Source organism: Sminthopsis crassicaudata, chromosome 1 (assembly GCF_048593235.1).
Source record: "Sminthopsis crassicaudata isolate SCR6 chromosome 1, ASM4859323v1, whole genome shotgun sequence".
NCBI classification, from domain to species: domain Eukaryota; kingdom Metazoa; phylum Chordata; class Mammalia; order Dasyuromorphia; family Dasyuridae; genus Sminthopsis; species Sminthopsis crassicaudata.
Genome location: NC_133617.1, coordinates 488,069,898 through 488,087,292, shown reverse-complemented (window position 1 = coordinate 488,087,292; position 17,395 = coordinate 488,069,898). Strand labels below are relative to the sequence as shown.

At 41.4% G+C, this 17,395-nt stretch overlaps 1 protein-coding gene across 1 annotated transcript in view; it reads left to right on the top strand.

The window, feature by feature from the left end:
- TNFRSF13B (TNF receptor superfamily member 13B) overlaps positions 1–16,213 on the top strand; it is a 33,543-nt gene extending 17,330 nt beyond the window's left edge. Inside the window, exons 4-5 of the mRNA XM_074281286.1 lie at positions 9,595–9,783; positions 15,808–16,213. Coding sequence (XP_074137387.1) covers positions 9,595–9,783; positions 15,808–16,100 — 482 coding nt within the window. The 3' untranslated portion in view covers positions 16,101–16,213. The remainder of the gene's footprint in view (positions 1–9,594; positions 9,784–15,807) is intronic.
- The last annotated feature ends 1,182 nt before the right edge of the window (positions 16,214–17,395 follow it).

Here is a 17,395-nt window from a genome sequence, read left to right as displayed (position 1 = left end):
GATTGCTTTGAATGAATTGCTTTTGAATTCTCAGAAATGTCTTTTAAGAGATTGCTTTGAATGAAGGGAAATGGGTCCTGTTTATAAAATTGGTTATTAATATAAAAAAATCACCCTTTACTTCAATAATTGTTGCAGAAAGTCGACTCAGTTCAATAAACAATTATAAAAATTCTGTTATGCAGAAGACAACTGGGCTAGGTGCTGGTGATACCAAGAAAGAGAGCTTTTCTCCCCTCAAGGGAGAGAGAGAAATGATATGTACATGCATAGGAATGATTGGTATACAGATGAGTAAATATAAAGGAATTAGAGCAGTGAGAGAATATTTAATTATTGAGGGTATCAGGAAAGGACTGTTATGAGACATGGCTCTTGTGCAGAGTCCAGAAGGAAGTCAGAAATTCCAAGAGTTGGAATTGAGAAGGAAGTACATTCCAGGCCAGAGATGGAATATTGAAATATGGGAGAATTACCTAGGCCATGTTGGTAGGAATATAGAATACAGGAAGAGGAATAATGTGAAATGTCTGGAAAGGTAGTGGGAGCCATATTACCGAGAGTGAGCAGGTTGTACTTATCCTAGGGGCAATAGGGAGCCATTGAGGATTTTTGTATATGGGAATGATGCAGTTAAACAGGCATTTAAGTAATATTATTTTTGGCAGCTGTATGGAGGATTTATTAGACAAGGAGAATGGGAGTCCCACTAAGTAACTATTGTTAGAGAGACAAAGAGGGGTGGGGGAGAGAGAGAAAAAGAAAGGGGGAAGGAAGGAGAGGGAGGGAAGAAGAGAGAGGGGAAGGGGAGAAACACTATTGTACTAATACAGGCCAAAAAAACTCTGTGCAAATGGAGAGAGGGGGATGGATGTAAGAGATACTGTGAGATAGTATCCACATGATTTGGCAATTGATTGAATATTTATTGTGAATCAGAATAGAACACTGGGTCTGGTGTCAGGAAGATCTGAGTTCAAATCCTGCCTCAGACATTCACAAGCTGTGTAGTTTTAGGCAAACTACTTATCTACTGTCTACCTCAGTTTCCTTGTCTGTAAAATAGGTATAACAATAGCATTTAACTTTCAGGGTTGTCATTTTGATCAAATGAGAAAATATTTGTCAAGAGCTTTATAAATCTTTGATGATTTTTATAAATACCAGCTATATGGAGATGGGGAAGGGGTGGCAATGGAGAAGAAAGAGTCAAGAATAACCTGAAGTTATGAATCTGGGTGAATGAAAGAGTACAATTACCCTAAATAAAAATAGGGAAATTTAGGAAGAGAGTGAATTTAGGAGGAAAGAAAGAACATAATGTGTTCCTTTTCAGCCATATTTAATTTGATGCTGGTAATATATACAGGGGGATGTATTTAGCCAAGAGATTAGAGTTATATGAGACCTAGGACATCTGGGTAGTACAGAAAATAGAATACCAGGCCCAGAGTCAGAATTCTTTATTCTTTTTTTTTCCTGAGGCTGGGGTTAAGTGACTTGCCCAGGGTCACACAGCTAAGACGTGCTAAGTGTCTGAGATCATATTTGAACTCTAGCCCTCCTGAATTCAGGGCTGGTGCTCTGCCCACTGCGCCACCTAGCTGCCCCCCAGAGTCAGAATTCTTGAGTTCAAATCCAGCCTTAGACACTTACTAGATATATGACCTCAGACAAGTCATTTAACCCTGTTTGTCTCAGTTTCTTCATTTGTAAAATGAGCGGAAGAAGGCAAAATCAAACCATTCTAATGTCTTTGTCAAGAAAATCCCAAATAGGATTATGAAGAATCAGAAATGACTGAATAACAATAAAATTGTATGGCATAGGCTGTATAGCTAATATGCTGAAATGAAAGAAGAACTAGAGTGGGAGTCTAAAGCTGAGTTTAAATCTCTGCTCTAGCATTTTTTGCCTGACTGATTTTGGGAAAATTGCATCTCCTTTGCTGGAGCTCAGTTTTCTCATTTGTGAAATGGATTGGATTCCATGATTTCAAAAGTCTTTTTCATAGGGGCAGCTACATGGTGCGACTATATAGAGCACTGGGTCTGGACTGAGGAGGAGCTGAGTTCAAAACCAGCTTCAGATTCTTTTTTTTTTTTTTTTTTTTGAGTAAATTATGAACATAATGATATAAAGTTTATTATTTGATTTCATACTGCATATTTCCATTGGCCTGGAGCCAATTAACATAATTTACACATAAGTGCAACTTCAAGTAGTACAAGTTGAAATAATGCAACCACTTAATGTAATTCATTATTGGCATTAATCAGGAACTAATAATAAATTATGCATGTGTAAAATATGAAGATTCACACAGTGTTAAAATTAGAAATTTGAATAAAATTTGTTTCAACAAAATAAAACAATCAAGACAAGAATCATAATCTCACACAAGAGAACTATAAAAAGAATGTAGTCAAGAAAGATAAATAGGGAAGCCATATTATATTTAAAGTTCCTATAAATGAGGAAACTAAATCTATACACACAGACATATAGATAGATATATATATGTGTATATATACACATATACATGTACATACATACACACTGTTGGCTTCAGATTCTTAACAATTATTAGATGTATGACCCTGAACAATGAACTTAACCCCAACTGTTTTGTCAAAAATAAGATAAAATTTTAAAAAGTCTTTTCCACTTCTAGGTTTCTGATCCTTGAGTACATATGGATAATAATAGCTGTTTGCCACTTAGAGGACATGAAGTCCAACAAAACCATTTTTTCCTGATTTCATCTTTTTCTTTTTTTTCAGGCCTTTTTTTTTTGACCAGTTCAAAGCCTTAGTTTGAACAAGCTGTTCTTTCTCCTTTTCACTTTTTCTTTTTAAAAAACTTTTATTTATTTAAAATTTAAGTGCAAAATAAGAAAAAACTAAATAGAAAAAAAAAACATTGTCATATGCTCAGCAAAGCATTAAGGAAGATTGAAAATATGTAATAAAAATTTTATATTTCAAGAAAGCTTATATAATAATAGAAGTCATTGTATTTATAACTTTCCATCTTTATTTGCTTCCTTGTACCACTTTCTTAAGAAGCTTTAGAGAACAAGCCTTTTGCAGGGGAGTTGGGTTGTAAACAGGAAGTTTGGGGGCTACTAAGCACCCCTCTGGCTTAGGTGTGGTCTTGTTTGAAGTCAGGGAAGGACTAGATGTTGTCTGAAAGTTCCAGGGGTAAGATTCTATCACACGGTGGCCACAAAAAGAAAAAGGTTTCGAAATTGGTTCTCCTCTTGACTACCATGTTCATTCCTCTACAAGTCCGCCCTTCCCTGGCAATAATCCCATCCTTCCATTGCTCTGTGGGCCATAATGGCTATTCTCAGTCCCACTTGGAGAGGGAAAGTTCCCGTGCCCTAAGCCCCAAGGTAGCAAGTGAATGGATACCCAGAACCTAACCCAGAATGCTGACACCTATAAGGAACCAGCATGCTTGCTTTCCATTCCACCCCGGTCACTCAGAGAGGTGGCCAGCAGGTAAAAAGGAGTCATGAGCTGGATATACAAAGATACATTTACTTCTGTACCTCCATCTTTCTCATTTCCTCATCTAGGGCTGGACTTGCTGTTGATAATAATTTATAATTATAAATTATATATAGGCAGAGAAGTGGTACAGTAGATAGTGCTGTGCACAAACTCCATAAGTTACTTAACTTCTGCCTAGCTTCTTCATCTGTAAAATGGAAATAATAATGGCACCTAGCTTCCAGGGTTGAATGAGAATAATTTCAGTGATGAAATAAAAGCAATGAAATGGTACAAAGATTTCTAGACCTCAAGTTCAGGTATGGTTCATGAGACACTACATAACTATGACCCTGCACAAGCCTTTTTATTTCAGTTTCCTTGACTATAAAATGGGGAGATCATTCAAAAACATTTATTAAGCAGTTATTGTGTGCTAGTTACTGTGCTAATAAACACTAGAGAAGAATAAAATTGTTGTGAGAATCTACTGAGATAATATCTATAAAGGACTAGGCACTATATAAATACTAGTTAATATTGTTATTATTAGAATGAGATATTTGTAGATTACAAACCTGAAAATGCTATACAAACACTAGCTATCATTGTTATTATTATTAACTTGATTTCATCTTGATAAAAATTATATAATTGTGACGAGATCTAGATAAGGGGTACCTAAATGAAATTAGGCTTAATTGAGGTCTAGTGGCAGGTTCGGGCTACAGGGAGTCAAATAGAACTCTCCTGCAATCCCTTTGGATTCGGCACAAGGGTACAGAGTTAAATGATGTCTAGTACTGGTGCAAGAGTTCTCTGTAAAGGAACTTATAGACCCGAAAACTTAGATTGATAAAAGAGGTTTGTTATGGGGTTTGGAAGTAAGGGTAAAAAAGGTAGGAAGACACCAGAGCCAGGGCTGGTTCCGGTGGGCAGAAATCCTTGACATGGCTGGCATAAGGATGCCATGTTTGGGACCTCTGCAAGGAGTCCACTCCAGTTTGGCTCTTTTTTTAATGGGGGGTGGGTTTGGACAATCTGAAGGGGCCCATGGGTGGAGTCCCGGGTTGGCTTGAGTTTTAGCCAGAGTTAGAATTTGAATAGAATTCAATGGGTTTTTAGCTAAGGATGATACTGTTTGTGGTGGGGTGGGGTCTCGGCAGAGGCCAAGGAGATTTTAAGAGTTTTGGGGTTTCCTCATCAATATAATTTAAACTTGACCTTGGGGGCAGCTAGGTGGTGCAGTGGATAGAGCACCAGCCCTGAATTCAGGAGGACCCGAGTTCAAATCTGATCTCAGAGACTTAACACTTCCTAGCTGTGTGACCCTGGGCAAGTCACTTAACCCCAACCTCAGAAAGAAAAAAAAAAAAAAGAAATATATATAAACTTGGCCTTATGGTAATATACAAATGAAATAGTAACCTAGATCTGGGTCTGGGCTAGAAGGCTTTTCAGATTCTCAGATCTCGGAATTCTTAACTGAGATTTGATTTTTTAAATTTGGATAACTGTATTTCAATATGATAAATTTCCTTTGTAATTCACTGTATTTTATTTTAAAAACATGGTCCCGAAAAGTGCCACATGTTTCACCAGACTACCCAAAAAGTCTATGATGCCGAAAAGCTTAAGAACTCCTGTTCTTATTCAACTCTCTCATTTTACAGGTGAGGAAACTGAGGCCCAGAGAGGGAAGTGACTTGCCCAAGAGCATATAAGTTGTATGTAATAGAGGCAAGATTCAAATATAGGGTGTTAATTTTTTAGACTAGATAATTTCTTTCTTTCTGTCTTTCTCCTTCCTTCTTTCCTTCCTTCGTTCCTTCTTCCCTCCCTCCCTCTCTCTCTTTCTTCCTTTTTCCCTTTCTTTCTTTTAACTTTACAATGGAATTTTATTTTTTCCAATTACATGTAAAGATAGTTTTCAATATTCATTTTTGTAAGATTTTGAGCTTCACATTTTTTCTTTCTCCTTCCCTTATCTCCCTCTTCCTCAAGACAGCAAGCAATTATATTTTCATATAAGTTATGAAAGAAAAATCATAACAAAAGAGAAAAATCACAAGAAAGAAAACGGAGCCCTCCCCCCAATAAAAGGTGAAATTGGTATTCTTCAGTCCACATTCAATCTCCATAGTTCTCTCTCTGGATGCAGATGTAATTTTCCAGTGGATATTTGATTTCATTGGCATAGGGCACTCAGGAAGAAAACCCCTTCTACCAAGACTGGGCTGCAACTCCTTGATAATATTTAGTCTCAAGAAAACTGCCCATGGCAGATTAGGCGCCTGGAAGCCAGGCCTTCCCACGTGGGGGCCGCTTTCCCTCCACATCTCCATTTTACAGATGAAGAAACAGAGTTTGGAGAATGGAGCTGCAAGGTGGCACCCTGTGCCTGGGCAACAAGCCCGTTGGAGTCCGTCACATTCACCTAAGGGAAGGAGCCTCCTTTCCTCAGACTCGGGGTCCTTTCTAGTTTGATCCTCCGGTCTCTCTGGAGGGCCATCGAGCAAGGAGGGCACCATTTCTTCCCATTGTTTCTCAAAGAGCTGCAGCTGGCTGGGGATGGGGGAGCAGCAGGCCCCTGCAACCAGGAAGATGGAAGATTAACTTGAGGCGGGTTTTTTAATTGCCAGCAGGGCTTAAAGGAAACAATTCTTGGTCTTCAGAAGAAGCAGTATTTCTTGCCCCTCCAAAAAGCTTGAAGATGGATGTCAAAAGCTGGGAACTACTGCCCTCTGGTGGTATCTGTCTTGAATGGCGCCTACTGGGGAAAAATGGTGTTCCTTCTGGGAAGGACTTTAGAAAGCACTCCTACTTAGGTCTCCCCCCACTCCCAAACTCCTGTTAGACAGCAGGACATTTTTCCTGCTTTAGTGCATGGAACGGATGTGAGACAGAGGACATTTTGGGCTCTACTGTGGGCAGGTGTGGGATCTTGGAAGCTTGGCGGTGGAAAGCTTAGCTGCCATTTGTCCGGTCTCAGGAGACAGGGAGATATGGTGGTTCTTGCTGGAAGTTCCCGGTCCTGCACATTCCCAAGCCTTCCCCACCAAAGGGTTCTTCCCTTCCCCACCTGCACGATTTCCTTCAGCTTCTGCTCCTCTGAGAGGTCCCAGCTTTTTCATCACAGTCGGCCCTGGGAAATATCGAGGGGAGGACTCAGTGTTGTGACTAGGCATCCAAGGCATCCTGGGTAAATCAGTTGAGTGGGAACAGGGGTGTGGTGATGAAGATAAGAATGCCATTTTCTTTTCCCCTCCTCCTCCTGCCAAAAAAACTCCCCTCCTGGAGTCTAACTCCAAACAGAGAGGGATGTGCTCAGGGTCACTCAGGGACCCGGGCCTAGAACTCTGCCTCCCGGCCTCCAGCCCACACTACTTTCTAAGAATATTGAGCATTTATGTTGCACATTTATCTGGGGCAGCTAGGTGGCGCAGTGGACAGAGCATCAGGCCTCAAGCCAAAAAGATTCAAATTCCCAAATTCCTATTTGATCTCAGCCACCTACTAGCTGGATGATCTGGGCGAGTCACCCCAGTTTCCTCAACTGTAAAATGATCTAGAGAAGAAATGGCGAACCATTCTAGTAATTCCAAATCGGGTCATGAAGTCAGACATGTAGTCAGGTTTGAAAAGTGCTTTATAAATTTTCTTCTCATTTAACCTTTAAAGCAAATTTGGAGGTAGAGCTATTATATATTACATACATATTAATTAATTACATATATAATTATGTATAATATTATGATTTGTAAATATGTACAATATATACATATAATCACGTACATAATATATATACATTATCCCCGTATTACAGATGAAGAATCTGAATTGGAGTTAAGTGATCTGTAGGTCAGGATACAGGTATGTCAGGATTTGAACTGAGATCTTCTGGACTCTTTGTCAAGTGCTTTATCCATATTACCACCTAGCTACCCAGTACTCTATTGAGTTTCCTGACTTCCTCAGTGTATTCTTCTTTCTTGCTAAAGGATCAACCTCAGCAAATGGAGAGCCAGGGGAAACTAGGTGCATGTGCATTGATGAAAGAGGGGTTAATAAACAGATTAATAGTGACAGGTGACTAATAAGAGGGAAGTGGCAAAAAAGAAATCTGGGTGTTTAAAGAAATACTTGTTTAAGAAAAGGCAATGTGATACAGTAGAAAGAGTTTTGCTTCTAACAATTATCACCTATATAATATTGAGCAAATTGTTTCACCTTGTTGGGTATCAACATTGTCATCTGTAAAATGGGTTGACTAGACTGGATAGTCTCTCAGGATTCTTCTAGGTCTATGATCCTGAGGCTTGTGTGTGAGGACCTGGGAAGGAGTTCTTTGGGGAGCTATCTATCACAGGAGCCTAAGCCCTGGGCTCCTCAACCAGGAGGAACAGTTCAAGTTTTGTTTTTGTTTTGTTTTTTGTTTTCTTAAAGGGCCAGGATATTCTTGGAAAGGCCCTAGCTCCGAGGGGAGGCGGAGGAGGTGCATTAGGAAAAGTAGGCAGACTGCTTCTGAGAAAGCCTAGAGGGAGGAGGGACCAACCTGTACCTTAATTAGTGGACTTCCTGAGCATTTTCCCTACACTCTTCCCCACTTCCTTTTTCTGGGTGGAGTTTCTCTAGCTCCTCCCCCTTCGGAGATTTAGGGGGTTCTCTTTCTGAATAACTTATTCCCAAGCTCCTGGTGGTGGGATTACTTTTCTAAACTAGAAATGACAAGTAGTGACTTCTAGATAAAAGAAAAGTAAAAATGACCGAGCTTTTGTTCCTTTCAAAACTTGCTATTATCAGTTCATGATTTTATCTCTAGAGCTCTAAGAACCCCCAATTTTTTGCTAGACTTGAAATAGTTCAAAACTATCTTTCACTTTGCTTAATGGTTTTAAGTTAGCCCTTCCCCACAGATTTAGTCCAAACCAAACTTTTCTCCCCTCTAGCACAGCGGTGTCCAGCTCTCTCTGTAAGGATCCCTGCAGGCGGCATATTGACTTAGAAAATCACACAGTAACATTATCTGTGTTCTATTGTAATTTTATTTACTTCGTAAAATCATTTCCTAATTACATTCTAATCTGTTTTTGTCCCGGTGTTAGGAAGCATGGGGGTAGTGTGTTTGGTACCTCGCTAGAATAAAGAAAGGTTTTATTTTTCTTTTGGTAAGAATTAAACATTTCTGTAGATCAGCTTACTACATATATCAGCTTAAGAAACAAAGTAACCCTTTAAAATAAAGTCAAATGTTTCCTAAACCAAGAAGGAAGGAGGGGGTGTAAAAATGAGTAAATGATCATCCTCTCGGAGGGAGAGAGAAAGGGAAGGGGGAGAGCATTCCCCTCTGATAACTTGTCGGGGCTCGGAATTTCCTCAACTCTTCATGACCTCCCAACCATTTTTAACACTTTTTCCACTTTCGCCTTTCAGCCTCAGTCTCTCCTACCATAATTCCTCCCTTCCCCAAGGTCTGGGTTAGAGACCCTCTGGGTAGTTTGACTTCAGCCTAAATCTGAACTCCTAAAGGTGTAGGAGATGGTGGGAAAGGTCTTTCTGTTGGCAGCCATTCTTACCCATATCCCCTTGCTCCAAATCTATCTGCAAGCAGAGAGGCAAGCTGGGCAGGACAGTGGATAGAGCCTGGGTATAGGATCCTGGATAAGCCACTTACCTTCCTCAGCCTCAGCTTCCCCATCTGTAAATCTGTGATGATGATAGCTCTTAACTCACTGTGGTGAGATCTAATGAGATGATGTATGTAAAACCATATGGTATCATGGGAACAATTTGAACACATAATTATTCACCCCATGGCACTTTCTCACACTGTGTTCTGCTAATTACTTACTCTTGAGAAGGAGAAATGAAAGCGAATAAGAGAAGTGGAGTCTCAAGACCAAAGCCTGAAGTGAAGACCCCTAGGCTCCCCACCAGCCTGTACAACACATGCTTTGACCTCTAGAATAGTGGCAGCCTGAGGGACAGGAATCCCTAGGGTTTTACCTGGGACTTATAATCATCAGGCTCCCCTTACAGGGACAGAACCCCACCTTCTCTGTGCCCCCTGTCTGAATGACCCGTGTCTCTGTTTTAGCCCCTGCAGGCCCCCTGCTGCAACTGGACCAGAAGCTGAGTGGGGACCCAGGACAGCCGGCTCTGGTCTACACCATCCTGGGGCTGTGTGTGTGCACTATCTTTTGCTGCTTTTTTATCACGATGGCCTGCTTCCTCAGGAGGAAGGGAGAACAGTCTCGGCCCCGGAGGGATCAGACCTCCACTGAGGGTAGGTAACTAGGATGGAGTGGGGCCCTCTTCCCTAGCTTGCATTCTTAGGCTTCCCTGCCCCTCCCTGCCAAGTTTCCTCCCTCCCACAAGGCTCTGGAAGTAATTTTGGTTCAAGGTGGCCCCTTATCACATCATTCTGACTGGGCAGCTAGGAAGGTACACTTAAAAACCCAAACTTAATTACAAAGTTGACAAGGAGCAAAAGAGTGCATGGTTTATGTTCATGTGTATGGGTGTGAGGAGATACTGACATCCACCCCACAAATTTGGAACCCCATGGGGATTTTGATTTATTTCTACATTTCTGTAGCTCCCAAGGGCCTTGGGTGTCTGCGAGAGGTGGAAGGTCCCAAGTTACATGTTCATTCAGGTGAACAAAGGTTTAAAGTGAATATTCACATCAGACTTCATAGCTGGAGGAGAAGGGAAATGGCAGAGGGAGGGATCTTCCCTTCTAATTTGGAAATTATGTGATTCCTCCAGCTTCATATAACTCACCTCTCCTGGGATTGATATATTTAGGAAAGCCACCAAGGTAAATAGGGTCAGTGAAGACAAAACTTTTGGAGAGTTGACCTTGGAGTCAGAGATCTGAATTTGAGTCTTGAATCTCCCATACATATTAATGGTATCATCCTGTGCAAGTCACTTAATTTTTCAACTCTGCAGGCCACTTTCTATATTTTTTTTACTCTGATCTTTTATTATTATTATTAAAGCTTTTTATTTTCAAAACATATGCACAATTAATTTTTCAATATTGATCCTTGCATAGCCTTGTGTTCCAAATTTTCCCCTCCTCCTCGCCTTCCCCTAGATGGCAAATAATCCAATATACGTAAACATATTTGTACAATTACCTTGCTGCACAAGAAAGATCAGATCAAAAAGGAAAGAAAATGAAGAATGTAGCACAATGTAAACAAACAACAACAAAAAAGAGTGAGAATGCTATGTTATGATCCACAGTCCTCTGGGTGTAGATGGCTCTCTCCATCACAAGATTATTGGGACTAGCCTAAGTCATCTTATTGTTGGAAAGAGCCATGTCCATCAGAATTAGTCATTGTATAATCTTATTGTTGCCTTGTATAATGATCTCCTAGTTCTGCTCATTTCACTCAGCATCAGTTCATGTAAGTCTCTCCAGGCTTTTCTGAATTCATTCTGCTGGTCATTTCTTACAGAACAATAATAGTCCATTACCTTCATATACTACAATTTATTTAGCCATTCTCCCACTGATGAGCATCACTCATTTTCCAGTTTTTTGCACTACAAAAAGGGCTGTCACAAACATTTTTGTACATGTGTCTCCCTTTCCCTCCTTTATGATCTCTTTGGGGCATAGTGCAGGCTACTTTCTAAAGCCAGCTATCCATGTGTATTGGTTAAGGGAATCTTCAAGTGGGGAATTACCCACACTAATGAAATCATAAAAATAATTGTTATTCTGTTGACTCTGAGTTTCCACTTGTGGTTTTCTTGGTAAAGAAACTGAAATGGTTTGCCATTTCCTTCTCCAACTCATTTTACAGATGAGGAAACTGAAGCAAACAGGATTATATGACTGGCCCGAGGTCATACAGCTAATAAGTATCTGAAGACAAATTTGAATTCAGGTGAGTGCCACAGGGACGGCACTCTATCCACTGCATGACCTAACTGTGTGGACACACTATGTATAAGTACACATGCATAAACCCAGAAGATAATACTTACATACATGTATATTTATATGCATTCATGTGTGTATGTGTATCTATACTAACATATTATGTATGTGTGTGCTTGCCAGTTAACAAGCAACTATCAATCACCTGTTAGATGCCATATACAGAGCTAGCCAATGGGAATACAAATATGTGTATATATTATATATATTTACATACATACATATAACCTTTGTAAACCTCAAAGTGCTATATGAAGTGAAATAAAGGCATCAGAAGTTATAATATGGAAAAGATTTATGAAATACATTTGGGAAAGCATAATTATTCGATTCATGGTATAAAGAAATTATGTCAGAGACATCCATCACAGGAAGAAGAGACTTGCTATTTTATTATGTGAATAGCACCCAGACTTAAACAAATACAACTAGCAAGGCAGAGTCATACTGAATGAGCAATTTTCTTTTGGGAGACCTGACTTATTTGTAAGGTCTCAGAGGGAGAGAAGACTAATATATATTAGTCAGGATCTAATAAGTGACAAGATTGTATATTGAGATGTTGACTTTTCTTTTTAATAGCATTTTATTTGTCCAAATAGTGCAAAGATAGTTTTCAGCATTCACCTTTGCAAAACCTTGTGTTCCAAAAAATTTTTTTCCCTTTCTGTTGAGACTATCTTAAAGATAGTCTGGGAAAACTTGAATTGCCATCATGGTTGACAGTAGGAACAGAATGGGCTGCGTTAGCAATTCCTGAGAATAAGCTGGTCTAGCCCACAAGCTAGCTCAGATTTCCCATCACTATATAAATATTAGATATTATTGATGAGGTCCTACTTATCTTACTACTTACTGATGGGGTTGGCAGAGAAAGCCTGAAGTACTGATAAGATTATTCCCTGAGGCAAGCAGGGAAGGGCACCCCACCTTACTGTATCCAATCAGGAAGCCAAGTTATGTCAGACCCTCAAGGTTAAGTTTTTCCTGTCAGTCTGTCCATGGCCTGTGCCAGCTTTGCTGAATCCCTTTTTGGGTTAGCCCATCATGGTTCTCTACCTTGTGATATCTTTCCTCTTCCATGACTCATGGTGTCCTTCTCCTTGTTATAGCTAAATACCTCTCTTAGGTATGTTCCATGGATTTAACCTGCCACTCTCCTGGTTGATTCTGAGTTCAGTTTTCCATTGTTAATTATTAAAACCCCTTTCTTTACCAACTATAAGTCCCTCCAAACATGGTCAGTTGTTTCAGTTGTAACCAACTCTCCATGACCTCATTGGGGGTTTTCCTGGCAAAGATGCTGGAACAGTTTTCCATTTCCTTCTCCAGTTCATTTTACAGATGAGGAAACTGAGGCAAACAAGGTGAAGTGACTTATTCAGGGTCACATAGACAGTAAGTGCCAGAGTCTGGATTTTAACTCATGAAAATGAGTCTTCCTGAATTCCAGTGCAGTGTGCTTTGCACTATGACACCACCTAGCTGCCTGGCACAAAGTGGGCACTAGACAAATCTGACTGACTGGACTATGGATAGTGTGGCTCCTAAGAGCACTCAGCTTGGGGATGGGATTATTTAGCAAAAGTAAAGACCAAAAAATACTTTATAAAGAATTTCATTTGCCAGCTTTACTAATTTACTGATTGGTTTATCAATTACTCTATTTACTAATATGTCCACTCTAGGAAGGAGGAGACCTAGTTTTGTTCTGCAGCTGAGTAGCACCAGACTTCTGTTTCCTTCTATCTGAAATGAAGAGGTTGTCCTGGTGAGCTCCGGGATAACATTATATGAGATTATAAAATAGGTTTTTTTCATTGGAGCAATGCCCTGCAATAATTGGCAAAAAAAAAAAAAAAAAAAAGCCAGAGCTCAGGTGGGAGATCAGTTTTGTATATGTGTGTTTTTAATAATAATAATAGCTCAAACTTATTAAAACTTTAATGTTTGCATCAAAGAGATTGATATACCTAGAATCACATAGATTTGAACTTCCAATGCCAATTTGAACTTCCCAATGCCAAGCCTATCACCAATATATTCATATTGCCTTTAAAAGTCCTGATTTACCTGTTCTGTAATTTAATAGGGAGCACTGAACTGAAGGAGCATGCACACAGACAGACCTATTCCCAGGACTCTTGCTAAAGGATAAATATCCTCAGAGGTTGCTGCTCTGTTTCTTGGTCCTCCAGTGGGGTACATTGATTATATCCAAAATAACATGTGTTCTCAGGCTGCATTAAATAGAGAATAACAATTTCAGAGCTGGAAGTGAGAGATCACTTCTCTGAGGCATTTTAAAAGTTTGAGAGACAATTTCTGGGTAATTAGTCACTTTATTAATAAGGCTAGCATTTAAAATAAAAGTTCATTGGCACTCTTCCATGCTAAAGACAATGATGGCAGCTGGGTTCACAGTTTATGTGCCCTTGGAGGGTCTGAGGATGGCAATCAACTCTGATTGGTTAACAATAAATGAGAGAAGGAGGGGCTGGGCTTATTCTAGTGAACTTTGATTACATCATTTACTTCTAAGTTACCCAGCCCTGGGCAATCTGTTCAGAGAATTTATCCCCCCACCCAAACCTGAGAAGGTTAGATAGAGTCTTTGGTAGAGTTAAATCAATCTCATTATCAGTAGAGTCCAAGGTCATACCACTGTTATATAAATTTATAACAATATATTGTTGTGGTTCACAAGGAAAGACTCTCTTGTGGATGGATTTGAAGGGGTCTATGAAGTTAGATGGGAAAAAAATTACATCCTCATTTTCACTAATCTCTAAGTGAAATTTAGAATTTCCTTTAGTTATTCAAAAATATTCTGAAGCAGTAGGCAGATGGTGCAGGAAAGAGCTCTGGCCCTGGTGGATCAGTTCATACTTACTAGCCTCATGATTCTGGGTCACTTAACTGGTTCCCCCCAGCACACAACCCCCGCCCCCAGAATCAAAAAACCACTATATTCTGAGGAGGGCGTGAGTGTCATCAGATTGTCAGAGGGCACGGCACTAAAATGCTTAAGAACCCCTAGTCTAGGGAGCCCCAAGGCCCTGACAGGCTCAGAGAGATTAAGTTGAAGCTTTATTGACCCAGGTCCCAAGTACATCATCTAAGAAAACAGGTCACCATGTTTGTCCTGTACCAAATGACGCCACGTTCGCTGTGGTGGGCTCAGAACTTCCCTTACCCAGATCTTTCCCATCTGGAAGCAGCCAAGAAGGGCAGAGATACCTGGCTCAAAGATGGAGGCGTCTCAAGTCAGGGGTTTCCAAGGATGCTTAAGAAAACCAGAGACCTTGATGAGACTTAGATATCACCAAAGCATCTGGGACTGGAGGCTATTGCTACAAGCTCTGAGGGGCTACTCAATAAAAGCCATGGACATCACTGTTCTAAAATAGTTCTGCTTGGAAAAGCGTTAAATAGTAAAGCTCTCCAAGTATAAGTGATTGTGATAATTGCATAGGTCAAGGCTTTACAATTTACCAAGTTGTTTTTTAGTTTTGGGGGTTGGATCTGTAATTTCATTGACAATTTCTTTCTTTCTTTTTATTGAGGCAATTGGGGTTGTGATTAACTCCGTGTTACACAGCTAGAGAATATTAAGTGTCTGAGCCCAGATTTGAACTCAGATGCTCCTGACTTCAGGACTGGTGCTCTATCCACCACACCATCTAGCCGCCTCTTCATTGATATTATGATGATTTCATTGAGCTCCTGATTAGGAAACTCCTACTGATGCCTGTACTACTATACTAGTTGGGGTTTCATTCAGAATCAGAGGCCAATTCCTGTCAGAGGGGTGAGGGCTGAACCCTAAAAGTGGCTTCCTCCAACATCCTGTCATTTGATCCTCAGACCCTACCATAAGGCAAGTAGGCTGAATAAGCATTGTCTCCAACTTCATGGCCCAGAGAATTTAAGAACCGAAGTGACCTTGAAGTGACTTAATCCCAAAGCCTAATTTTACAAATAAAAGGGGGAAGTGACTTGTCCAATGTCACATGGGTACTAAGTAGAAAAGGTGAGCTCTGGAACCAGGTTCTCTGCCTCTAAATCTAGTGCCTTTTCACATATTATAGCGCTGCTATGCAAAGAAAGTACTTGATTGGACCAAGGTCAGGAGACTAGTAAGTGTCAAGATCAGGCCTGGAATCCAGCTGGGCCCAGTGTTCTCTTAATATGCTTTTTGTTTTTAATGCTTTCCAGAGCGAATTCTAAACATTATTCTCAGAGCAAGCATGTGAGGGCACTAGGACAGGTGTGACTGTCAGCAGGTCCCCCACAGTGGAAAGGTTGTTTTAGAGAACTTACTCTTCTCCCACCCACCTTTCACAGATCATTTAATGGAAGCTGGAAGCGTTGGAGATGCATCTAAGGAGTTCAAGACACCAGAACCTGTGGAAACATCTAGCTACAGCTTCCCGGAGCAGACGCCCCCCACCAAGGAGAGTACAGCCCCTACAGAGGTCTTGCATCCCGAGGTCCCACCTCAGCAGGAAAATGTAGCCACCCTCCGTGGATACGTGGGTCTGGCAGGGACGGCTTCCTCAGGGCAGACCCCGGGCTGCAAGGAAGGCTGTCTCAGGATCATCTGCTCACCGTCCCAGGAAAAAGGGCCCTCTCCTTAGAATGGACAAAGAAAACACCAGAGAAGCCCAGTGGGAGCTTTCTCTTCTCCCCCAAACAAACAGCTCTTCATGAAACACTTCCTTCTGCTATGGAATAAAATCTCATTTCTGTAGTGCTCTCCTCCCCTTTTGGATTATGCCTTTCTCCATTCGATTATTCTCCCTGAGATCATCCCCTGCCTCTCCTACCCTCCTAATATGGCAGAAATCGAACAAAGCCTCTCCGTGCCTTTCCTTTTTCTTCAGTATTAATGACTGCATCAGTTCTGAATCAGAGCTTTGGCTTACTTTGGCTCTGAAGTAACTGAATACAACGTATAATGGCTATGATTTATATTTATGTCTTTCAATTAAAGGGCAGAGGGGTGAGGAGAGCTGGAACAGGAAGACAAAGGAAAGGGGAAAGAGAGAGGGAGGGGGAAGGAGGGAGGGGGGAGAGAGGGAGGGAGGGGAGAAAGAGAGAGGGAGGGGGAAGGAGGGAGGAGAGAAAGAGAGGGAGGGAGGGGGAAGGAGGGAGGAGAGAAAGAGAGAGGGAGGGAGGGGGAAGGAGGGAGGAGAGAAACAGAGAGGGAGGGAGGGGGAAGGAGGAAGGGAAGAAAGAGAGAGGGAGGGAGGAGGGAAGGGAGAAAGAGAAAGGGAGGGGGGAGGAGGGAGGGGAAGGAAAAGAAAGAAAGGGGTTAAGAGAGGAAAAGAGAGAAGGGGGGAAGGGGGAGGGGAACGAGAGAGGGAAGGGAAAAAGAAGAAAGGGAGAGAGGGAAAGAAAGACAGGAAGGAATGAGAGATGAAAAGAGAGAGGGAAGAGGAAAGAAAGAAGGGGAAAAAGGAAGGAAGGAGAGATGAGATGAAAAAGAGGAAGAGGAGAAAGAGAGGGAAGGGAAAGTAAGAGGAAGGGGGAAGAGAGGAAAAGAGGGAATAAAGAAAGGGAAAAAGAGACGGAAAGGGGAAAGAATGAGAAAGAGATAAAAAGAAAGAGGGAAAGGGGAAAGAGGGAGAAAAAATGAGAGGGAAGAAGAAAGAAAAGGAGAGAGGGAAAGACAGAAAGGGGAAAGAGTGAGAGGGGCATAAAAAGAGAGGAGAAATTAATGGAAGGAGGGAGGGAGGGAGGGAGAGAGGGAGGGGAGAGAAGCTCAGGGCAGCCCCGGTCTTGGGGTCTCCGTGCCCTCAGCGTCTGGACGGCCACGCCGCGCGCCCAGGGCGCTCTGCTGGCTCGGGCGGAAGCTGCTTAGCGCGGCCAGGCGTCCACCTGCACAGCCCCGCCCCGGAGCCCCGCCCCGCGGTAACGGCCAGAACCTGGC